At 42.8% G+C, this 25,077-nt stretch overlaps 2 protein-coding genes across 11 annotated transcripts in view; both read right to left on the reverse strand.

Moving 5' to 3' along the window:
• The window catches only part of fgd4a (FYVE, RhoGEF and PH domain containing 4a), a 39,181-nt gene extending 20,280 nt beyond the window's left edge, over positions 1-18,901 (reverse strand). For 2 of the 9 annotated variants that reach the window (XM_076992365.1, XM_076992364.1), the window contains exons 1-3: positions 18,747-18,901; positions 18,504-18,650; positions 2,034-2,120 (exon numbers count right to left, since the gene is read on the reverse strand). In XM_076992365.1, the coding sequence (XP_076848480.1) occupies positions 2,034-2,120; positions 18,504-18,615 (199 nt within the window). In that variant the 5' untranslated portion in view covers positions 18,616-18,650; positions 18,747-18,901. Of the gene's footprint in view, positions 1-2,033; positions 2,121-7,445; positions 8,195-12,199; positions 12,444-12,476; positions 12,657-18,503; positions 18,651-18,746 lie in introns of those variants that run through there. The other 7 variants (XM_076992370.1, XM_076992368.1, XM_076992367.1 and 4 more) reach the window with 6 other exon arrangements.
• Positions 18,902-19,605: 704 nt separating this feature from the next.
• Positions 19,606-25,077, reverse strand: part of bicd1a (bicaudal D homolog 1a) — a 48,420-nt gene continuing 42,948 nt past the window's right edge. The window contains exons 8-9 of one of the 2 annotated variants that reach the window (XM_076992378.1): positions 21,642-21,727; positions 19,606-21,492 (exon numbers count right to left, since the gene is read on the reverse strand). In XM_076992378.1, coding sequence (XP_076848493.1) covers positions 21,381-21,492; positions 21,642-21,727 — 198 coding nt within the window. In that variant the 3' untranslated portion in view covers positions 19,606-21,380. The remainder of the gene's footprint in view (positions 21,493-21,641; positions 21,728-25,077) is intronic. The other variant, XM_076992380.1, reaches the window with a different exon arrangement.

The raw sequence follows: 25,077 nt of genomic DNA on the forward strand, positions 1-25,077 counted from the left end.
CCCTGGGGTCACTGGTGAGGTAATTGACACTTACAGCTAGCATGGCTGCAACGTAGGTTCGCAACGTATGTGGTACTCCTCCTCGAAATACAGTGTCAGGGGAAGATGGACATCTTCATACACCTTCCAAACGAAGGCATGAACTGAAGAGCATATGCTACAACAAATGTGAGATGTTAGGGGACTGTGTAACCACCCAAACTCACTGCCAGCAACAAACAGCCACCCTCATAACAAAAGACAAAAAAGACAAGAAAACTAAAGGACACTGATGAATATCCAGCCTTTAACTTGGCTTGTCTACTGTCTACTCTTGCATCCCAGGAGAACACAATCCATACAGAAGTTCTAAGAAATAATTAATATTTCTAGGCCCCATATTAGAATTCTTATTAATAATAAATTGTAATATATATGAGAATGAATAGTTAATATTCTCACATAACCTAACTATCATCATAACTCATTAATTTAAAATCATACACAATGGGAAATTATATCAAAGACCTTCCTTGTCTGTTTGTCATCTTGAAGTAATGACTAATGACTTCAAAAAGAAATGTCTGCAAAAAACTTCCGTAAACAACTTCAAACGCCCTACAAAGAGAGGAAAGCTAAACAAAAAACAAAGCTAAACAAAAAAGTGGAAAACAAAAAAAAATCAAAGTACAAATGTGAATCAAAGCCTTTCTACTTTTAACCTTGAGTTAAGAAGTTTATATTATTAACAGAAACACCAATAACACTTGTGCTCTCTCTTGGTAGAAAAGCAGATAACCACAAAATACCTCTACCACTATTTGCAAGATTTTGGAAAGGCAAAAATTTGAAGCATTAGACCACTAATTAGAACATATCTCCAAAAACACTCAACACAAAACACAAGATCTCACCATTTTAAGCCATATCAAATCACCACAGCAGGTTACAATCTTAAGAATATAGCTAGAATCAAATTCCTAATTCCTTAATGTCTTAATTAATGAGGGAAACTCCACATGCTTCTCACCAAGGTTAACAACAGGGTTGACTACTATAGTTCATTCAACAGCTACAGCTCTGCTGTGAGAGTTTTAACCAAGACAAAAAGAATAGTGCATATTAATCCAGTTGTAAAACTAAATTCTCTCCCAGTTAGTTAGAAATTGGCCTACTACTAGTCTATAAATCACTGAATGGATTAGTCCCTGAATGCTCTTCAGATAGACCTAGGTAATGTAAAGCCAGTAGGTAGAAGTGGTGTTTAGCTTTTGCTCTACACATAATTGCAATCATTTCCCAGAGGGACATGGATGTGCTAGTTATCTCACACTGTTAATTTGTTTTGGCTTTCCAATCTAAATGTTTTCATTAGTGAGCTTATTTTCCTCTTTTTATGTTATCTATTTCAATACCTATTTCAATACCAATAACCCACGTAACTATTTGTCATAGTCATAGACCTTGGGATATAATAATCTTTTTATTTTATTATTTTATTACCATCATTGTTTTATGTGTTTGCTTGAAGTGCTTTGCAACTGTGAATGATGAGTTGTACAAATATATGTGCCTTGCCTACATCACAGCACAAAGCAAAAACAGTACAACAGAGAACAAAGCAAAATCCAGAAATGCTCCCCATTCTGCAGAAGTGAGCAATAAAAGCCCAGTGAGAAACGTCTCTTTTTACTAAGTTGCTCCTGATACAAAAATGCATATGGAAATTGAATCACTTAAGGTGTAAGGTGAACAGCAGGTTGCGTCTAGCTAAGGTAATGCACAAATGCTCTGTGTTTAATATTAATAAATTTCCATGACCTGCGTAAAGAAAATAAAATAGATGTTTATAAATGGCTTTCAACATCGATGATATCTTCCAAACCAGTTAAGAGCAGGTGCCGAGGGAGGAACGTAACACAAACAAGATAAGGAGATAGAAGAAAGAAGAGGAACAAATGAAAGAAAACGAATGAATCCAAGAACAAGAAAGAATGAAAGAAACAAGAAAGGAAAACTGAAAATAAGACTAGAATGATGGAGTGACTGGCTACCTTTGGACTGAGCGATCTTCACTGCTACACAAGCCTCTGCATCATCAGGGTTCTTGCTGGAGAAGCAACAGGCCTTGTCTCCTTGATCTGGAATAGGCAGAAACATCACTGCCTCAGATGTTTAAAATGCAAGCACAACTGTTCCTCAAATCTACAGGCAAAGGAGGCGTCCAGCATCAGACTGTGTGAGGGTTTCAACACAGTACAGAGACACCACCCCCTCATCTATAAATATGTACAAGTATCAATACAAAATAAGATGTCCAGGGTCAGAATGTTACAGGGTAACTTCATGGTACAAAGTCAACACCGCTGTCCCCCAAATCCTAATGTGATATCTTGCTCTGGAGAGCTTCAACCACACTCATAGCTATTTAATGCACAAATCAAAAATGATGCAACATTATTGGATTTTTTAAACTCATATGTCAGCTAGTGACTCATTCAAACTTCTATGTCTAACTCAAACATCTATGTCAAACTCCAACTTCTTTGTATAACTCAAAGTTCTATGTCTAACTCAAAGTTCTATGTCTAACTCAAAGTTCTATGTCTAACTCAAAGTTCTATGTCTAACTCTAGCCTTCTCTCCAATTAGACACCCAGCCCACAGACTGCTGGCCAGTCCTGGACACTGGAGCTGGAAATAGGGAGGGGACTAAGAAGTAGCACCATGGTTACGATAGGCTTGGGTTGCCATGGCAGCTGGGACAGAAATGTATCAGAGATTGAGGTTGGGGTGACTGCCTTTAATAGATTCAGCGAGACAGGAACCTTTCTTCTGACACTCTATGTGTTTGTGGTCTGTATGTAAGAAGATGAAGACATTGTATGTAGTTGAAGTGTGATCAGTGAACTTTATATATATGCTGTACAAACACACACACACACGCGCGCGCACGCGCACGCACGCACACATGCACACGCACGCACACACACACATACACATACACACACTTTGAACACTATCTTACGCTTCCATCTTGTAAGTATGTAAAAAAGGGGAAATCAGCTCTATCTGCTGTGTTGGAACTCAAGATGTTTCTTCCTACCTTCACTGTCCTGTGCAGACATCTCTCAGAGCTCTTACTCCTCCGCCTTGTGTGCAGAATTCAAGCTCGTTCCAGTGTGTGCGTCTGCATATGTATGCGTGTGCATCTGCATACGTATGCGTGTGTGCATGCGTGTATATGTCTAACCCTACTGTTTCCCCTCCTCTGTGGGAGGGAGAGTATGTTTGACCACTTTTATGGGTAAGTTAACCAACAGAATCTTACAATTATACAAGAGCTTCTTAAAACACTCACAACTGACTATAGTTACCTTAACTTTATGTACTTTTTGTATAACCCAAAGAACCGAAAGTTACCCTGTACTGTATATTTAGTTACATCAAATTAATTATTATCGCAGGTCCCTCCCAATTAATTTAGGGACATTAATAGTTTAGAAGACCAATGGTGCTAAACACATTCTGTCAGTCTGAAACCTGCTGGTGGGTGTGAATCCTGCTATCGAGTCCCTCCTCTTTGACAACAACAGCAGTATTGCAGCTAGTGCCCGCTGGGATATAGTCTGGACACGGCACCCGCGCTGTGTTAACGTGGAGGGGTGCACTTCTCATGCTAGGCATGCAGGCATTATCGAAAAGTTTCTTTTTAGTTTCACACACACACGTGTTCAGTTATGTGCCGCACTGCATTCAGCTTGTTCCAACAACAACAAGCACTCACTGTCACGCACAGTAGACCCAGGTGCTGTAGACCCAGGTGAGGACACTGCTGGGGGAGCAGCTACAGCCAAACCTACACTGAGAATATGGTGCCCTACGTAGTGCCCTTGAGACACATTGAGGACACACCCCATCCAAAAGACATGGGTAAACTTTGCTGCACCTGCTCCACAGCATTTAACTCAAGACAACAGAGGAATAAAAACAGATACAGATAGGCATGACCTACATAGAGCCATGAAAGAGGCAAAGAGACAACCACATGTGACAAAGGCTTGCAGCAGATCACACATCATCTCAAAAAGAACAGAGCGTTAACCAACAGCCATGCTACCCTGCCAGAGTAGCTCAGTTTAAGAATCAGAATCAGATATACTGGGCCAAATATGCTGACACATGCAATGGCTTTGGTTCTGCTGATAACTTAAACAATACAGGCATTATACAAACAATACACAATATGCCATAACCACATTATGTCCAGCACATGTTGTATGGGACGTTGTGGAGCATGCAGCGTGTTCCACCGTACGTTGTTGTAGTTGTGAAGCAGTATGTTATGACTGGGTTAAAACCAGAGTGACTATGGCACAGGAGATGGAACTAGTCAGCCAATCACGAGGCTGCTGCTGTGTGTAGAGGTTTTAGCATACACGGTTCTGTAGCACCTCATGGAGGGAGGAGCTGAAAGAGGTCGTGTGCAGGGTGGGAGGGGTCTGTCATGATTTCCCCTGTTAGTTTCATGGTTCTGGAGTCCTGGGGGCGGGCAGGGGAATGCCGGCTCTCCATACTGCTTTCTGTGGTCACTTCCTGTCCTGTTAAGTGGCTGCTTCCAATCAGATAGCAATGGATGATGGATTCGATGACTGTGGCATGGATCTGACTCAATAGCTCCTGTGGAAACCACGCTTCCTCTGTTGTCGCTGAAAGTGCATTCTTTGCTGAACCTTCGTTAAGGATGGAGTTGGTGCTGGTCTGCTACTTCAGGCCTTGGGAAACAGCAGAGCCCAGGAACTTCAAGGACTCCATGACTCCACAGAGTTGACATGGGGCTCCTGCATATTCCGAGGGGGCCCTCATAAAGTGTCAGACTAACTCTGCAACTGTGGAGGTGCAGGGAGCAACAGTGACAATCTCGCTTGCAGACACGAGGAAGACTCGTGAGGAAGAGTGGAGTGTCTGCAGTGGAGCAGAGCTGATCGCTGTCCTTCACCTCTCCTTAGCATAAGCATGAATTCCAACCTGCGTTAAGACAACCACCATAGTATGTCTACCTCAAAAAGCACAATGATGCATCTTAATGACTACAGGCTGGGTGCACTGACACCAGTCATGAACAGAAATACAAGTCATGACCCACATTCAGAAGAATTTTCCAGACATCAAAACACCTGGTTGAAAATGTCCCATAAACGTTGCACCTCTAGCAAAGAAATGTGGCATGAATTCTTCAGAATTCCTTCCAGAGAGAGTGACCCAGACATTCTGCCCTTCCAGAGAGAGTGACCCAGACATTCTGCCCTTCCAGAGAGAGTGACCCAGACATTCTGCCCTTCCAGAGAGAGTGACCCAGACATTCTGCCCTTCCCATGAGAGAGTGACCCAGAAAGGAGAATTACAGGCACATCACCAGAGAGTCTTGGAGCTGGGCAGCGTGTTTGCTGATGCTCCAGACCCTAGAGACCACCCCGGCCACCGCATGGTGCCACTCCCATAACAATGTCAACTGCAAGCAGATACATGAACAGAAGATTTACTCTCATAAAAGGCCCAAGCTGAGTCCCAGTAACATGGACTCTGTGAAGAGCAGTCTGTGAAGAGCAGTGTGGGGTTTGTTTCAAAACTTCCTTTTGTCAGCGTGTAAATGTGTGTGGTTAGGCCCAAATGTTTTACAGAGTAACATGATAACACTGAAGTTAGAAAGGAAGTAATTCAGTCATTTGCCGACATCAAGACCAGTTTAGACATGTGTCCTAACGTATGTGAAAGTTCTCATACACATTTTAGGAGGAATTTAGTTTAAACCAAATGTTCATGCACTGTTAAGGTTGTTTCTGAAATGAACGGAGCACATGCAGAGAGAAAAGGAGAAAGAGAGAGAATGAGAGCGAGAGAGAGAGAGAGAGAGAGAGAGAGGAAGGGAGGGGGCGACTTCTGCTGCATGTCACTTTTGCATGTGTTAATGTTTCGTTCTCTAAAACACTTCTTCCTTCTTTGAACTTATTGACTTTCCATCTACAATATAACTTCTGCTTATTTTTTCACTTATGCAGTCATGCTGTTAAGAGTGAGAACACTAGTCAGTATCAGAATGAACATTTTCCTCCATTAACTTTCTCAGCAGGATCACCACTCACAACCTGCATAAACAAACAAACGTGAGAGAGAGAGAGAAAGCCAGGGACGTTCTGCATGCATGAGAGTCTCACTGCCATGTGCATAATTGAGTCACTAACTCTGGGATTTCTGCAAGGTCACATTTCTGGCAGTGAGGTCATTATTAATAGATTATTATTAATAGATGGCACGGGACGAGAACTACACTGCAATGACCGTTAATCACACAAATAGAAATGACTGAAATGCATCACTAAATACCTATTAGAGTAAACCTAGAAATAAATATGCAATTTTTATGCAAAACATGCAGATGATTTTGTGGAGATTTGATGGTTTCACCACACTAGCGTGTCTGTGCAAACCATGTTGATGATTAAGTGTTGACAGTGACTCACTAGCAACAGCCTAAATATACAAAGGTAACATTCTGTGACTTGCTGCAAAACACAATACAACAGTCACACACAGGCATGTATACACAAGCATTCAAACCACTTAAATATGTGCAGCGGTCTAGTTATTGGAGTGGACGTGTGATTTTGAACATTAATAAGTAACTTGCTTTACAGATACTCTGGTCTGACTGAGGAAGCACAACTGTGACCTTGCAGTTCTCAGAACACACACACACACACACACACACACACACACACACACACACACACACACACACACACACAGAATATAGCTCCCACTGTCTCTAATACAGCTCACACTATAGCTCCCACTGTCTCTCCTACAGCTCACACTACAGCTACCACTGTCTCTCCTACAGCTCCCACTGAGTCTCCTACAGCTCACAATACAGCTCCCACTGTCTCTCCTACAACTCACACTATATCTCCCACTGTCTCTCCTACAGCTCACACTATAGCTTCCACTATCTCTCTTACAGCTAATACTGTGTCTTCTACAGCTCACACCGCCTCTCCTACAGATCACACTGTCTCTCCTACAGCTCAGACTGTATCTATTACAGCTCACACTGCCTCTCCTCCAGGTTACACTACACATCACCCAGTCTCTCCTACAGCTCATCCTGTCTTCCCTACAACTCACCCTGTCTCGCCTAAAGCTCACCCTGTCTCTCCTACAGCTTGTCTCCTGCTGCATGTGTAGTCTGCAGTGTTCTGAGAGGTGCTCCTGTCTTTGTTATCATCAAATCAACCCAAATCTCATACAGAGAAAACCAGAAACCATAAGCTGGCATGACGTTATAATACATAACTCATTCTTCCCGATCCAGTCCGACCTCCAGACCGACCGGACACCATCCCATGCGCCGCTCAATCATCCCGCTGTCTCGGAGACAGGAGGGGAAGATAAGAAACCCCACTGACCTGATGTGTCCTTGTCTCATTACATCCACAGGCAGGAGATAGACGGCTTTACTCTGCAGGTCTCCGGAGTGCCGGGGCTGTTATCCTTATCCAGAGAGCGGCGGCAGGAGACGATTGCAGCTTCACGGTGAACACTCCCTCCGTTTGCAGCTCTCTCCCCCTCCTGCTTCCTCTCTCTGCCTTCTCTCTCTCTCTCCCTCTCTCTCTCTCACTCACTCAGTCAACCCCACATCTCTCCTCCTCTGTTCCCCCTCACCCCCTCCACTCACAGACCTCCCTCTCTCTCTTTCCCTCTCTCTATCCCTCTGTTTTCGGTCTGTAACCCATGAAGATAATCACATTCCAGTGAAGAGAGAGCATATGGCAGGGGAACACCACTCACTCTCTTCTTGCCTCAATCCCTCTTTCTCCGTGTCAGTGTGTGTGTGTGTGTGTGTGTGTATCTCTGTCTGCGTGTGTGTGTGCGCCTTGTGTCACATGAACAATCAGCTCTATTGTGCAACTGCAGGCAGGGCCAGGACACCCAAAGCTCTCATCTGCTCCTTCTGCCAGTCAGGGGGGCGGGGATGTGGGCATGGGGGCTGGGTTTAGAAACCACGGGGGAGGGGTTAAGAGGGTTGATGAGGAGGCAGCGTGTGGATGGATACAGGACCCGATATGTCTATGACTGCTTCTGTGCTAGGCAGCTGTGGGCTATGAAGTGCGTCTGTCTTTGAGGAAAGAATACAAATGAGTCTGACTGAGCTTGGATGAGCAGAAAGCAGTTCCAGAGCATAGGACAGTGACCCCTGGGATTAAAGGGGAGGGGGTTATTGGGGGGGTTGGGGGCAGGGAGACCGAGCTGTGGGGGAGGAGGACACAGGGATGGAGCAGAGGGAGGACATGACGCCAGCTAGCTCAATGAGCCACCTCCACAATTCTCATGCTTCTGTTGTGGAAACCAAAGGTCTCAGTGAAATTACTACAGTGTAACCACCATTTGCACCCTGTCACAGATTAAAGGTCAGTAAGGGATAATGTGTAATTACAGATATTACACCTCCCACTTGTGCCTTTTAGACTTTGGCATGTAACTTCAAATGAACAAGTGAAAACAAGTCAAGCCCACACAACCAGGTCAAGAGTTGTCTGTGTTTAATATTGCAACCAAAATAACCTGTACTGTCCTTTTTTTGGAATGCCTTATTAAATTCTTATTCAGTTTAATTCAGCATTAATATACCACGTGGCTATTGACGTAGCCTAGTTTAAATTATGTACTTTAAATGTTTGAGGGATTTTCTAAAATGCTGCTTGTTGTTCTGGTTGAGGATTCCCAGACTTTACGATGACCCAGAACTAGAGACGTAGCCTGAGGTGACAGCATCGGCCTCGATTCCTCCATTCACACACACACACACACACACACACACACACACACAGCACCCCTACAGTCTTCCCCACACATGTCCCTTCTAACACACAGCGGTCCAGGAGTACATGGACCCTCTAACCGAGCGCCACGCTCTAACTGCACCCCGCGGGCCTCCAGCTCCTTCCTCAGCTTTAATGTGCCCTACACATTAACCAGTGTCATGTCAGGCACCTGTGTCATGTCTGCTCATTTGCAGACATTTTTCACTCCACATCAAATGAGGACTCGGAGAGGCCTTGGTGGAGAGTACTGCAGTCACTGCTATCCAGAGAGAGACGAGGTACACATGCTCAATCTCTCACGGGGAATTTTTTGTGAAAAAAAAATCAAAAGTAAAAAAAAGTCTGCAGCGCCATCAAGGTGATACAGTTTTGTGTTAGGAGCCAGTGTGATGGAATGAGACTGGTCAGAGCCTGTGTGTGATGGAATGAGACTGGTCAGAGCCTGTGTGTGATGGAATGAGACTGGTCAGAGCCTGTGTGTGATGGAATGAGACTGGTTAGAGTCTGTGTGTGATGTAATGAGACTGGTCAGAGCCTGTGTGTGATGGAATGAGACTGGTCAGAGCCTGTGTGTGATGTAATGAGACTGGTTAGAGTCTGTGTGTGATGTAATGAGGGTGGTCAGAGTCTGTGTGTGATGTAATGAGACTGGTCGGGATCAGTGTGTGATGTAATGAGACTGGTTAGAGACTGTGTGTGATGTAATGAGGGTGGTCGGGATCAGTGTGTGATGTAATGAGACTGGTCAGAGTCTGTGTGTGATGTAATGAGACTGGTCAAAGTCTGTGTGTGATGTAATGAGACTGGTCGGGATCAGTGTGTGATGTAATGAGACTGGTCAGAGTCTGTGTGTGATGTAATGAGACTGGTCAGAGTCTGTGTGTGATGTAATGAGACTGGTCAGAGTCTGTGTGTGATGTAATGAGACTGGTCAGTGCCTGTGTGTGATGTAATGAGACTGGTCAGAGCCTGTGTGTGATGTAATGAGGGTGGTCGGGATCAGTGTGTGATGTAATGAGACTGGTCAGCATCAGTGTGACTATGACACATAGGCTACTGCTAATGCACTTGAGACACTGATGTTGGATTTACTGAGTTTACTAAGTTGATTACCTCCCTCCACCACCATCCCACACAAACCTTTAAAAACAGAAACAGCTGCAATTATACACAAGGTACGATTTTGAATATCCTGTATCAAACCATAAGAGTTTCACAAAGGACCAGCTGACCTGCTTCATGCTAAGCTATAGTACTACACTGACTTAAACCATATCCACCCCCACTGTCACTCTTAATGAGTGCTCAGGGCCACCAGTTCCACAGAGATCTTTGTTGAGAGGAAGAATGCTACTGGTCTAGATCTGTGTTGGTTGAGAGGAAGAATGCTACTGGTCTGTTAGATCTGTGTTCAGGGCTCTCTAGTCTCACGCATTGAGCGTGTGACACACGCATTTGACCGTCTTCATACGCTCACACGCCACACTTCCGATTTCACACGGCAAGAAAAAAATATCTAGTTTATTTACCTCCGATCCATATCTATGTCGCCCTCCACTGGCGATCGATCGCGATATTCAACCCCCCCCCCCCCCCCCCCAACAACTCACGTTCGCCACCCCCCCACCCCACTCAACAACAACACTTAACGTTCGCCCCCCCCCCTCAACAACTCTCACACTCTGACATGAATCCAAAACTTGAGAGCCCTGTCTGTGTTGGTTGAGAGGAAGAATGCTACTGGTCTGTTAGACAGATCTGTGTGGTGGAGGATAAGAAAATAAACTGAATTGTTCCCCACGGGGAGCCAACGCTGTCCAGTCAAAATCAACACACACAAGTCCAGTGCAAAAGAGCAGAGCCAAGTGCACAGATGCTTTTGGCCTATGTGTGGAAGGACGGGCAGCTGTTACCGAGGGCAACGGTTTCCACTAAAACTCACCATCACCGTGCAATCACACACACAGCACAAGTCTCTGCCCACACAACGATCATGTCTCTTTGATTGGCTTTCTTTTGTGGTGAATCAACAGTTAAGAAAACTGCAGATCAGGGAGTTTATAACTACAGAGTGACTCTGCCCCCTGCTGGAGGGCTTGTTTAATTGCTACAATGTATTTTCGAGTTTTTAAGCTAGAAGTTCACCTGATGTCTTAAAACAACACAAAAAGTATTTATGTATGGACATTCTCAGCGTTACATGAAACACAACAGTATTTATCTACACACACTTTGTGTGGAATTTTGAATATTGTGCACTTACACATGTGTATGTGTAAGTGAACAATATTCAAAATTCCAGTGATCATTTGTAGATTTCAGTGCAGAACATAAAATAAGAATAGAGCAGTGTGAAGACCTGTCCACTGGCAGTGCCTCAGGCCCAGTTCATGTGTGCTTAACTCAAACTCTAATTACACTGCAAAACCAAGGTGACAACCAACCGAGCAGTGTAATAATGCATTTGTGTTTAATAAGCTTCATGGCCTAAAAACAGACATGTTCCCCCCTAGATGTTACTAAAAAGTGTACTCTGTCACACGCCACATGTTGGCATCGCCACACAATAGGTCTGCCTAGAACTGGGCGGGGCTACAGGAGCGATCCCCACCTTTTCCTTCCTGGAGTGAGGGGGACAGGGTGGACTACCTACAAAATAAAAGTTCAACTCACATTAAAAACCAGCCTTACTTAAATATAACATTGTGAACATGGTAGCCTTAGTCACCATCTGGTGTTCAAAATCTGACCTCTCGTATTGCCAGTGGTGGCCATTTGTATGATTGAAATGAATGAGACTGAAGGACTGTACTGATGATTCAGCCGATCATTACTATACGGTATGGTAGAGAGGTACAGTAGAGTGGTATGGTAGAGGTACAGTAGAGAGGTACGGTAGAGAGGTACAGTAGATTCAAGTTCCTCAGTGTACACGTTACAGAGGACCTTGCATGGACAACTCATACAACTTGTGTGATGAATAAGGTTTAACAGTGCCTCCTAACTCAGAAGGTTGAGAGGGTTGGTAGTATCTCCCATGCCATCAGGACATTTTAGACATGAAGAGCGTCCTGTCAGGCCACATCACTGCAGTAATGCTAGAATGTAGAGTAAGTGCAACGCAACAAAACAGATTTTTATAACTACAACATACAAATTTAGTCAACAGAACTGTGGCTTCAAATGTCTACAAGGTCCATCTGTGGGGAAACAAACTGAATCAGGTAAAATCTGACAGGATTAAAGGATGGTTTGTATACAGCGCAGAATTCACACCAGAAATTCAGTCACAGTAAAGTCACTTCATTATAACAGCAGTGGTGGAAGACAATCTTTACCTTTAGATCCCCCAAAACAATACTTCTGATGTTGCCTCATAGTTCTCAGTCCACCGCCCATGGTGGACAACAGTACACAATGGCTGGAGAGTACGTAACTATTTTCAGTTTTAGAGCGCCGGCATGTACGACTCTGTTACAGCATCAGAAGTCTGGTGCTTTTGCCAGTCCCTGGCTCTTCGTCTGAGGATCCGATCTATGGGAGATGACCTCAGCCCTTTTCATTCGGACAGTCACGCTAAATGGCACCATCGTGGCCGTGGTATCGAACACCTACCAGAGGCAGGACGGCACAGACGCGACCTCCTGAGGTTCAAACCCAGACCGTCCATCACTGGCCATCGGCGCGACCTCAGTGAGAAGCGTGAACTTGGAGCCAGAGAGGAATTGCAGGGTAAGAAAGGAGGTGAACTGAAGAACAGAGACAGAGAGAGAAAGTGTGACAGACCTGCTCTTCCTGCAGAAGAATAGAGAGCAAAAATATCCAGAGTAACTGCACTTCCTGAGTGTGACCCCTCCCTCCCTCCCTCCCTCCCTCACTCACCTCCCTCACTCACTTCAAGAGAGAAGCCCAGTTTAGGACACAACCCAGCACAATCCTCAGACCACTGATACCACAAAAAGTTTATCAAACGAGATATCTTGGAAGAGGGTTGAAGGCTGAAATGGCCGCTTCACAACAATGCTTGTTACGTCCAAGCACTATTTCCTCAGAGCTGAATTTCTGTTCGTTCGTGCAGGCTGAAAGAGCAGTGGTCATTGCTTCCATCTCCATATAAGACAATGCTGAGTTCCCAGTGGCCTCTCGACATGCTGGGAGCAGTTGGACAGCACCAGACTCTCGAAAGCTGTGCAGCCCAAACATCCAGGTTTCAGATGGGCACCATAGGCACACGGCTGAAGCAAGCAGACGACCTGCCCCCCCCAGCCATACCAAAGTCAGAGTGAGGCGGTGACCATGAAGTTGCATTCTGAACTGTTTGGGTTGCAAAAGATCCTGTCAGTTGAAAGTCAGTTGGTGCTGCCAGTCTAAAAGTCTCAGCGCTGAGAACTTAAGCCTAAAGTGAATGAAACAGGGACTAATCTAGGTCCGTTCTGCTTTGCTCCCCAGTCTCCCCCTAGGCCTGGGTGGCCATTTTACCCAGTATGCTCCTGAAATATCAGTGTTGTCTTTACAGGACTTCAGCAGGAAGCTGCTCTGCCTACTAGACTACCCCCCCCCCCCCAAGGCCCATGCTTGCAGCAACAACCAAATCATCTGATACAGATTATTTTCAGCCTCGGACAAATCATTCATGAAGAATCTAACCAAATTATAATAATAAGCTCTTTTAAGAAAAAAACAAACAAGTTATTTTATACTACAGGCAGATACAGATGAATATGTGCACTACAGATTGAATCAAAATGTAAGCAAAAATATTAGCTATGAATCATTAGCAAAAAGGAGCATCAGCAGAGAGGATTCTAGCTGCAGACCTGGCGCCCCTCTGTCCTGCAGAGGCAGCAGAGAGGGTTCCAGCTGCAGACCTGGCGCCCCTCTGTCCTGCAGAGGCAGCATTTTGTCCTGCTCACCGCTGAGCCCTTCCTGGGCAAGAGTCATGAAAATGCAGAACGAGGTTTTTACTGTTGAGGCAACATGAAACAATAAAGATAGAACTAGAGAAAACTAGTTTTGAATTAGCAATGACAGGTACTGACCTACAATGCACGTCAGGCCCAGCCACTATTGAAAAGTAGCACTGCTTCAACCCACTGACCTCATTTCACCATGATATGCTTCACATCAGGACTGCACCAATATTCTTACATTCCAATTTACTTTGCTTAATCTACTATGTTTATATTTGCTGTTTGCTATTAGTCCAGTATCTTCACTTAATAAACGAGAGGTAAAACAACGCTTTTCACAGGACACAGAAACAGGGACAGGAAGTGACTGTGACAGCTGCCGAGCAGAGGAAGAGAACATGTTTTGTTGGAACACAAGGCACCGATTGTCTGTATGAAGAAACGACCCTAAAGACATCTTTCAGTGGCTTCTACATACGGATGAATACAAAACAGTTCTACTGCCATCTGCAGGCACTTATTTGCCATTACATGAAAATGTAAGCCAAGAACATAACAGCCGCTGCAAAAAAATCTCTCTTGGGAAACAAAACCCAAGAAAGGCATAGCTATAAAAGAGAGAAAGGTTTTGTGTGTGTGTTTGTGTGTGTGTGTCAGTCTGTATGCTTGATACTGGACAAACCTTTGAGTGTGTGTGTGTGCTTGATAAGGAAATGTGGATGAAGAGCACCCTTTTCCTGCTGTACACACTCCACACCCTCTTTGATTGCGCTATTTACTACAGGCCAGGGCTTGTGTTCACCAGCCAATCACAGTCTGTCTCTCTGTTTCATATCTCAGGCTGGAAACACCAAACCACCTCTCAGGAGCTCAGTGAGCAAATTAACTTTGCCTTTATGTAATCAATCAGTTGCTGCAGTACTCAGACAGTTCTGGGTTTTCTGAATTCAAGTGCAGTCAATTTCTTATGTAGCGGGAAGTTTAATTCCTCTGAAGGCATGCACACACGTGGTGTGCATATACATGCACAGAGACACAGACATAGACACATAAGAAAGAGTCATACAGATATACACACACAAAACATGCACACATTCACAGTTCCAGTTAGTCAAGCACACAGACACACACAACGAAGCCTTTCAAGTTCAACAGTGCTTTCTGATTATTTCGTGTTTTGACTTTGGCAGCACCGACGGTTCTCCATGGGTTCTACAGTTTGGAGTCAGATGGCCCGGAACTGGACTGCAGGCCAATGTTTTCCTTAAAGCCCACATTTTCTGGTGAGAATGGACAGATTGCTTGCAGGATCAGCATTTTAAATACATGCATACACACATGCACAGATCTCAGATGGATAGAACAGGTTACACACACAGTAGATACATGCTAAATTGTTAAATCTCAGGTACCTTGAGCTAGGGAGTCATTTAGCATGTGTACAGTGGACAACTGCTGGAACGTATGTCCCCAAAACAAAAACCCTCTGGTTCATAGAAAAACACATCAATTCTGTAAAACACACAGACACAAACATTACGCCCTTATTGAGCCTTGTTATTTCTGCTCCAGTGCAAGCACCCATAAAGCTCACCCAGAAACCAAAAACTTCCTGAAAATGGATCAGATGATTTCACATTCATGTAATATCACTGCCTGAACATCTGGGATTGAAGTACCACAATCCCTGTTGTAAAAGTTAAGGTGTGAAACCCAGCTGGAAAGTGTAGACTACACATTACTATACTGTAAAATTTACCTGAATTCATAATGTTTTTAGGAAGCTCTGTTTTAGGAGTGACACCCAGGATGAGTTGATCATTCAGGCTATGCAGTCTGAATATGCCTTTGGCTATATTTGGGGTTGATTCAAAAAGCCGATGTACTTGTTCTGGGGTGATTTCAGGTTCCGAATGCAGAGATTCTTGTTTACAACACTAAAGTACAAAGACAGAGATCAGGACATACAGTTCTGATCAAGATGGAATGGCTTTGTATTGACTGTCTCCTGCTTTCAGTCAGGAGACAGACAAAGGGAAGATCTTTACTACAGTTTCAGGGCTCGAGGGCGACACCACTTCTCTAAATAAGGCACATTGTTGTAGCTGTGCTTAGTTTTAGTTCAAAGATTAAAGTTAATATGTGAAGTTAAACCTGGGGGGAATAGTGTATAAATGAATAAAAACAAACAAACAAAAATATTCTATAATAATATATAACATGCTATAATATTAACATGTATTGTTATTTTCAAATTTATTTATGCTACATTAATAACATAATAACATTTGTTATTGTTGTTATCATTATCCTCATAATAATAATAATAATAATAATAATAGAAAGTGTGTTGCAGGAATGTAGGTCAACAGGGGTCACTGGCAGCACTAAAAGACCCTCTACCCACGGTGGACAACCTGGACCAGAGGTCACCTTGCAAACCGCAGATGACCGTTTGTGAGATGAGACCTGTGGAAGTCGTAGTTCAAAGACTTGTAGGTGCATGGCAGCATGATTTTATGGTGTACACGCTCTGTAACAGGTGCATGTATAACTAGTCAAGAATGTGGGTAAACTGGGCAGATTTCTCAGTGGATATTTGCAGTGTGGTTGAAGAATTTTGAATATTCTGGAGAGAGTGAGTTTTAGAGGGTAAACCACAGAATAGGGAGATGCAGTAGTGATGCACAGGTGTAATGAAGGCATGTGCCAAGATATCAGCATCTTTAGAAGAGAGCATTGGACAAAGTCAATATTGTGAAGATGGAAAATGCAGTCTTAAGGATTTAGGTCAAAGGTGAGACAGGGGTCAAAGAGTGCATCAGGGAACAGAAGAGGGACCGACTGCAGTATCATCATCAAACTGTTTGAGCAGGCTGCAACAGCAGGCTTGGTACCAATAATCATACATTACTTTTTCTTGGCTTTTCATTTTTAAAAGTCAGTGATTTAACAAGAAATCAGTGTAACTGGTACAAATGATTTTGTGGGATTGATGTTAAAATATATTTGAATATCAACAGCAAAGCAGTGAAATTTAAAGTCATGATGTTTCAGTCAGGATGTAAATTCGAAACAATTTGGGGAACACTGAGTAACAGCAGCTGTGTTACATTGTGTCTCCCAACAGACTGACACCCATCCATCAAATAATAGTTTTACCAAGAGAGCACAGCACAAGTAAATCCAATAGTGAAAATCCACGAAATGAGAGTGCTGTGACTGTGTCAAAGGCCAAGAAAGGAAAGAACAGATTCAGAACCAGAATGAGAGGAGAGCAAAAGACAATGTAGAACATAGGCAGGAGTGTCTAAGTGCTTGAATAGAAAAACGTGATGGAAGACAATGTCTGGAATTTAGAAAATCTTTCAACAACCCAACTTTTAGAGACAAAAGGAAGGCTAGAAACCGAGATCTAAACGTTTACGTAAGTGAACTGCCGAGGCCTAGTTTCTTGATAAGGTTGACAGCAGCCATTTCTGAAGCACGAGGGACATTAGCAGACGTGAGAGAGGTTAATGAGATGACAGGTAGAAGTAAAAAAACAGGGAGTGAGTTGGGGGCAGGGGCAGAGTCAAGCTGACATGATGAAGGTTTAGATATGGAAATGATCAGTTATAGTCAGGCTCACCAGAACAGAGGTTGGAAAGGCTAGTGCTACAGTGACCTAGGAGAGACAGAAAGATTAAAGGGGACATGCTTTGGGGATCATGACGATCATGATAGCTTTCATTTTATCCTGAAAAAAATGAGGGCAGCAGTACATTTTTAAGGAGGGTTTGAGGATGGTTGAGTGGGAGCCCGAAGAACAATAAACCACAATATCAACACCCAAACTCACTAAAGTACAGTAACAGCGCGTGAAGAAGCACACTACCCTTGGAGACACGCTTGACAAAGATTCTGCTTCAAGATTCAAAAGCAGTATCACAAAAACATTTCTTTGAGCTCACATTCAGTGAAACATGAGATTGACTTCTCTGCCCCTTAACCTTGGAATGTCAACAAAGCAAATGGCTGAAATCATAAACCAACATCCCCTATGTTGGTAAAATGAGTAGGTAATAGTCTCAGTTCAGTTTTACATTCACAGTGGACTGTTTATACTGTTGATATACAAAGACTCGTTCTCACGCGTCACTGGGAACATCTCAGTCCTCCCTCAGGTCCAGTATCTCCACAATCTAGTCTCAAATGCCATAGACTCCAGTGTAGTAGGAGATTAAAGCAGTAGTGAGGGATTGGTCGACACATTATTACGGTTGATAAACATACCGATTTAACCCGCTACTAAATAGTAAATAGTCAAATACAACATTAAGGTTATGCAAATGCGCAATCAGAATAGCGGGCAGGAATTAGCCGCTTTACCCGACCAGTCGGGACTTGTCTCCAGAGCTCCATGTACAAAAACCCGTCATTCCTCTAGCTTATGTTGTGGGAGTCGGCTGGAAATCCCAGTTCATGTTCCATGCTTTCAGTTCATACGGTAAATAATCAGACCGGTTGTCTTGTAAAGTCAAAGTCAAACTCTGACCTATGACCGCAGATTTACAATTACAAAATGATTGCTGCTCGCCAACGGTCAATAAAGTGAAATAATCGAAACAAAAAACTTGGAATTTCTATATATGTAAAGTTTTTAAAACTTTTAATCTTTCAAACCGACACGTGACTCACGACAACATCTATGCCCCCTGCCCGGTCCATGAAGTACCGAACCTACTGGTACCTGTATCACTTGTACACTCATGGTGTTCGACGGAGCCTCCATACGCCTTGGTCTTCCTCCTGAACGCGGTCCGCCTGAAGTCGCTCACGTCTTGGTTAGACATATCCAGCATTGCTCTTCTGCGATGATACTGCCAATGGATATCGGCTGGAAAAAAGAACCGAACCGCATACGCACAATAGAACCGGGAGGCGTCTTGAAGAAGCTTCACTGTTTGCGTTGTGCAAAGCAGACTTTACTTACATGGGTTAGTCCTGCACTTCCACGGTATGTTGAAGCAAGTTTAAAGCTACAGCCATTCCCCAGAACTCCTACACGTCTTCTCGCAGAAATCACCTTGACTGGTCAACGAACCGCCCCATATTTACACATTGGGTTGGTTTACTGTTTCTGACGCAGCGATTGGTACAAATATTCCCTTTATTTTTAGTTGGGCGCAATCAGTTAACAATATTAACAATTTACAAATACATGCATATTCGATTCACATTAGGCTGAAATTTAAATATAAACTTCTCAGGGTTTGTCAATTAGTCTATCAGTGATAGGCTATACATGCGAAGTCTGGAGGACATCTTGAAACTGAAATAAATACAGTACAGTTAAAGTGGAATTAAAATGTGCTTTGCTTCAACAGTTAGCATAGCTGTTTCACAATGCCTGATGAAAAAGATAAAAATGTCAGCTTAATGCTGTTATCTCTAAATATGCAAAAGCAATGCCATTGCCATATAGAATATTTGAATATTACCGGTTAATATCCATTCAGATCGACCTGCGCGCGAATATATAGGTAGTATAAGAAGTCCCCACATCTCCACGTCATTGTAAAAGTTAAAACCTTAAAAAAATCTAGTGTATTTAACAGAGAATGTCTCTAAAAGTAAAGACTACTTAATGTTATACAACAGCACTGTATGAGATAATGCGCTGACATGTTTTCTACCATATTTCACATTTGACTAGGCGTGACCCAGGCTGGCCTTGCTGTCATTAATACGTTTCTTTAGTTCTCATATGCAGGGCCTTCTGCACTGAACAACATTTAGAAGAGGATTTCTCACACAGGGGCTGACAGTTCACCAATGACAACAGCCAGATGTGAATCTTAATATCATATTTTATTCCACAAACAGAGATAACTCATAATATCAAGTGAACTCATACACACACAAAGGAAAAGGAAGATGTGTCCTGCTGTCACAGCTATGCTTTCATCAAAAACAAGAAGGCTGATTGTCCTGTTTTGTACACATCTCTTCAGTTCCCCTCAGATGTAAATCAACCAACCCCAATATTTCTAGCTGAAGACAATCATCTTATAGAGAATGATTAACACCCTTCCATGTAAACTCAGAGATGTGATACCTTACATGTTAGGAAGACTCGTGAATGGGGCCATTGATTCCATAACCTCTTCACTGAGTGTCATTAGAGCATTAGAGAAATTCAACATTGTTCCACTCTGACAACAGACACTTTCTTACATACTGAGGAAGTGGCTGTCAGTCACATGTTAACACTTTAATACTAACTGTGGGGCAGTTTCTTAGTTGTATTAGCATTTTGTAAGAGAGTATCAGAAATAGTATTGCTGGTATATTTAACAATACAGCACGGCCAAATGAACATTATTATTGTAGTACACAGACTGTGTGTTTGTGCTTATGTTATGAGGGTATAGAGAGGAGAGTGAACAGACGACAGACTATGGAGTTCAGGACACCCATAATAACATAATAACCCTTTTGGTGTAAACATAATGCAAAAGCTTTGAATGTCAGAACTTTCAGGGTGCCAGATGTAAAAGCTCTCTTAATGTGCAAGTATACCGGTACAGAACCAGTAGGGCCTACCCTGACTCACCAGTCAAACCAGCCTGTCACCTTCAGTACTACAGTAGCAGTCAAACTGAAACCCCACAAAACCACCATTTCAGCAGTAAAAAGGAGAACACAAATATAAAATTGAATCCATTTAAGGGTTGTGTGGCAAAAGTAAAAACTTTTATATTTATATATATATATAGCTACGTCTAATAATAATAACAAACTCGACATTATTATCACTGTAATGGAAGCACCACCTTGGAAAGATTCATAATTAAAAATCAAAATCAATTGTCAGTCGAGCACTGGAGTAAAATATTCAGGGTTGTTTCCATACATGCTGAACATTACATTTATTACACTCTGGAATTACATGGAGTTCCTTTCTGTTATGCTCATTGTCTAAAAGTCAAACCAGTTTCTTATGCATAATTTATGACCATTACCTGACCATTACCTGACCATTACCTGACCAATAACTCACCATTAACTGATTATCACACAGTCAGGTAAGACACACTTTCACCATTTTCTGGAACACACATCTGTTTTGTTACAATCCAGTTTCAATGCAAATTTTAGAAATTAAAATAACTTTAAGCCTGAAACATTTCACCAAACATCTTAGTACATCTAAGATGATGAAGTTCATAAAAAGGCAAATTTAACATCCAAAGCAAAGCTGCACCTCCATTTCAAAAGAAAATCAACATCAAACAACCAATAAATCTGTACAAGATTTTGCAAATAAATAGAGAACATAAATAGGTAGATAAATAAATAACTGTTAAATAGGCCATAGGCAACAATATTAATTACATAACTTTTCCTTTGGCAGATTACTTATTTTATCACCAAGGAGAATAAAATAGTGCATCCTAGTTCAGGCCCTCCAATGTGAGTGAAAACAGGGAGGGTCCTTCTGAGGTCACATAAGGAGGAGCACCTGATTGGATGGGAGTTCCTTTGAAAGAGTGTCCCCTGGCTTGTCTTATTCTTGTCAAAGTATGGTGGGCCAATGGGCGGGAGGAGACAGTGGGGGGTTGGGCTAATGGCTTTGAAGATGAGACGGATGTACCAAACAGCTGAAAGGGTCACATGGGAGCCTGGAGTTGAACTCTGGTAGCTGATCCTCTTGAAGAGTGATCACAATGTTTGGACTGCAATAGTGGAAGGGAAAGAAAGAGTTATTGTAGAAGAGCACTCTTCAATTTATTCACCTGGTATCAATGAGTATAGAATTGTCCAAATTGAGTGAGTTGAGCATCTAAGCGGGAGGAAGGGAAGGATTCTCCCTAGAGAAGGTTACCTGCGGAGTGGGGATGCTCTCCCACGTTTCACTTGTGGGGAGAGTGGCGGTACTGATGCAGCAGGCTGCTGACAATCTACAAGAGACTGATAAATTAGACAAGATATACAGAGGGGTGACAGTCAGAGTTAGTAACAGACACATGCACACCAGGACACACACACACACACACACACACACACACACACACACACACACACACACAAGGAACAATTTATCTGACAGAAAATGGAGAAACTCAAAATTCTGAGAAATTGACCCTGTGACTGCCATGAACCACTGTGACATTTTAATCCTTAAACCCACAATCACACAGCCAGCAGAGGCGTGTGCTGTCATGACAATGATCAGAACGAGAATGACGGATGCAACTGAAGGACGAAGAAGAGGAAGATGTAGTGGATGTGTAGAACAGCACAAAGAGCTGACAGATCCACCATTCAGATGTAAATTGCAGATGATGAAAAAATGATTTCCTCATTATTATAATACAGCTCTTATGAAGAAACCTACATAATAATGGATCATTGATGGTAGTGAAGGTACATAAGTGTAAAGAGAAGCACTAACAAAGAAACAACACAGCTGGACACACTTCACCAAACAGCACACAATAACCTACATTATCAATGCATAATATCCAACAGTGATTCAAAAGTCAAGACAAATTTCAATAAACATTAATATAAGAAAACACTTTTACTTCAAGTGTCTCCATCCTGTGGCAATAATTGAAATCTGAGAGACAAGACCCAGGACTACATGACTGCTCCACACGTTATTTTGTCTATTCTCCCAAGATAATGAGAACAGGTCAAGGAGAAGACAGCGTTTGACCAGTGAACTGGTTCAGTGAGTGGTTTCAGTGAGCTGGTTCAGTGAGCTGGTTCAGTGAGTTGGTTCAGTGAGCTGGTTCAGCGAGCTGGTTCAGTGAGTTGGTTCAGTGAGCGGGTTCAGGGAGTGGGTTCAATGAGCTGGTTCAGCGAGCTGGTTCAGTGAGTTGGTTCAGTGAGCTAGTTCAGTGAGCTGGTTTAGTGAGTTAGTTCAGTGAGTTGGTTCAGTGAGTTGGTTCAGTGAGCTGGTTCAGTGAGTTGGTTCAGTGGGCTGGTTCAATGAGTTGGTTCAGTGGGCTGGTTCGGTGAGCGGGTTCAGAGAATGAGATCAATGAGTGGGAACAGTAAATGAGGTTCAGTAAAGGCTATTTTTAATGTACATGTCTCATATAGGAGCCATGGCTAAGTGAGGCACGCAGGCTCATAGAGACCATAAGCTGCACATCTCCACAATTTCGGCTACCATCAAGTAATTGGCACTGATTGGCTACCTGGACAAACCTTAAGCCAAGACAGTACTGAGGTCAAAACTTTCTTTCCCTTTACATCCTGGCTTGGAAACTTCCCACTAGTTACACATTCACATTATGTTAAAATATGTTTGCTGAACGTAAACATATGTGTGATGCCTACAAATTTGCACATTTTCACAGGTACGAGATGCAAATCTTCACAGAAGTAGATAAACTACAGCTGGTTCAGGAATCGAGATGATTGAGTACGTACAGTAAATGGGTCATACTGAGTTCAGGAGATGAGACATTGTTTAGTGTTTGGCTTCTAAGTGTTTATCTCCTTCCTTCCCATAATTCTCAGGGTGGTGCTGCAATTTTATGATTTAGCTGCATGTTTAAACACGTCTGAGAGCAGCACTGGCATTGCAGAGTGAGTGTTCTGTGTTTTAAAGGGCTCATGTTAACAACCCACATGCCAACCAACCCACAAACTGGAAGGTCAGACAACCGTTGAGGTGCCGAGTCTATTCAGTTATTTTTGATGGCAACATCTGAGCTACACTTGGCAAAAAACCTGTATGCAAACAAAACTTTTTACTAAAAGAGGGATCAATATTCTCCCCATGCAAAACCACAGATGAGAGTAATATGTAAAACATTTATTAGGCTATGAGTTTCTTTTGCCATTCAGCCATTTAGCATATATTATATATTGGATGCAATTTTCGAGAACGTTATTGGCTGCAGGATTCACAATAATGTCAGTGTTATTATTAGTTTGTTAGTTGAATGTTTGTAAGACGGTCTTCATTTAATAAACACATGAGCATGACAGAACAATATATCAATGGATGTAGATGTCTCCTAATTGTTTCTTGCTGCTAATCAGGGGCAGTCATGGCCTGGTGGTACGGAACTGGTCTTGTGACTGGAGGGTCGTGGGTTCGATTCCCAGACCTGAGGCCATGACTAAGGTGCCCTTGAGCAAGGCACCTAACCCCAACTGCTCCCTGGGCGCCGAGCTAGGGCTGCCCACCACTCTGGGCACATGTGCCCCCTCGAAATCACTAGTGTGTGTGTGTGTGTGTGTTCTAACTGCACAGATGGGTTAAAAGCGGAGGACAAATTTTGATTGCGGTGTAAAAATCACAATTGACAAAATATGGCACATTTACATTAATCAGGGTTTAGCAAAATTAGTATATTGTGCTAGATGAATTTATTTTCCCATCTATAATTTTGTAAATGGTCACACTTTGCAGTGTGTAGGTACATGTTAGTGTGTTACTGCTAGAATGAGACCTGACCAGATCAAACAGTGTTGTATAACTTATATATTATATAATAAGAATGATATACAATCACTAATGTAGACAGAGGCACCTGGTGCACCACCTGTGCATCACCTTTTGAACTGACACCTGTTGAAGTGACAGGAAAGTTTCAGCATCAACAGCATCAACTCATGTAGCTCAGTCATCAGTACAGTCAGTGCAATTACTGTTGCTTCAGGATAGGGGTGAGTAGTCATTTCTGTTTGCAGGAACAGGCGCTCAACCCATAAGTTGTTCGGACGGCGTGAGGCAGGTGTTGTGTTGCTTGTCATATTTCGAGTAAAGCATATCATAGAAATTTAGAAACCAGGGAACTGGTAGCTTGTGAAAAGTAGTCATGTCACCTTTAACATGTCTGAGGTAACCAGCTACATTTGTGTATATTACTGGTAGATTTGATCTTCATGTGTTTTGAACATAGAGCTGGGTACACAGGAGTGTATCAGACTGGTTTCCACACAAACTACAGCACAATAGAGCTCATTATTCACACAAGCTAAAAACCCAATGGCCAAACACACAATACAGCAGCGCCCTCACCTGGCCAAGTAACATAAAACCATGCTTCTTTTGAAAACTCTTATTTAAACAAAGATAAGAGTAGGTTAACCAAACATCTCTCTAAATGCACCTCCAGAAACATACTCAGTAATGTACAGAGAACCCTGGCCACACTGTTGCCACAAATTTCCCACCACACCACACATCTGTCTGAAACCAAAAGTTGATTTAGAGTTAATGCAAAACTCCACCACTGACTAAAGTTCTCCTCCAATACTTTTTGGCCTGAGGGGCCTTACGCATCACAGTAAAT

Source organism: Brachyhypopomus gauderio, chromosome 2, assembly GCF_052324685.1.
Source record: "Brachyhypopomus gauderio isolate BG-103 chromosome 2, BGAUD_0.2, whole genome shotgun sequence".
Taxonomy (NCBI): domain Eukaryota; kingdom Metazoa; phylum Chordata; class Actinopteri; order Gymnotiformes; family Hypopomidae; genus Brachyhypopomus; species Brachyhypopomus gauderio.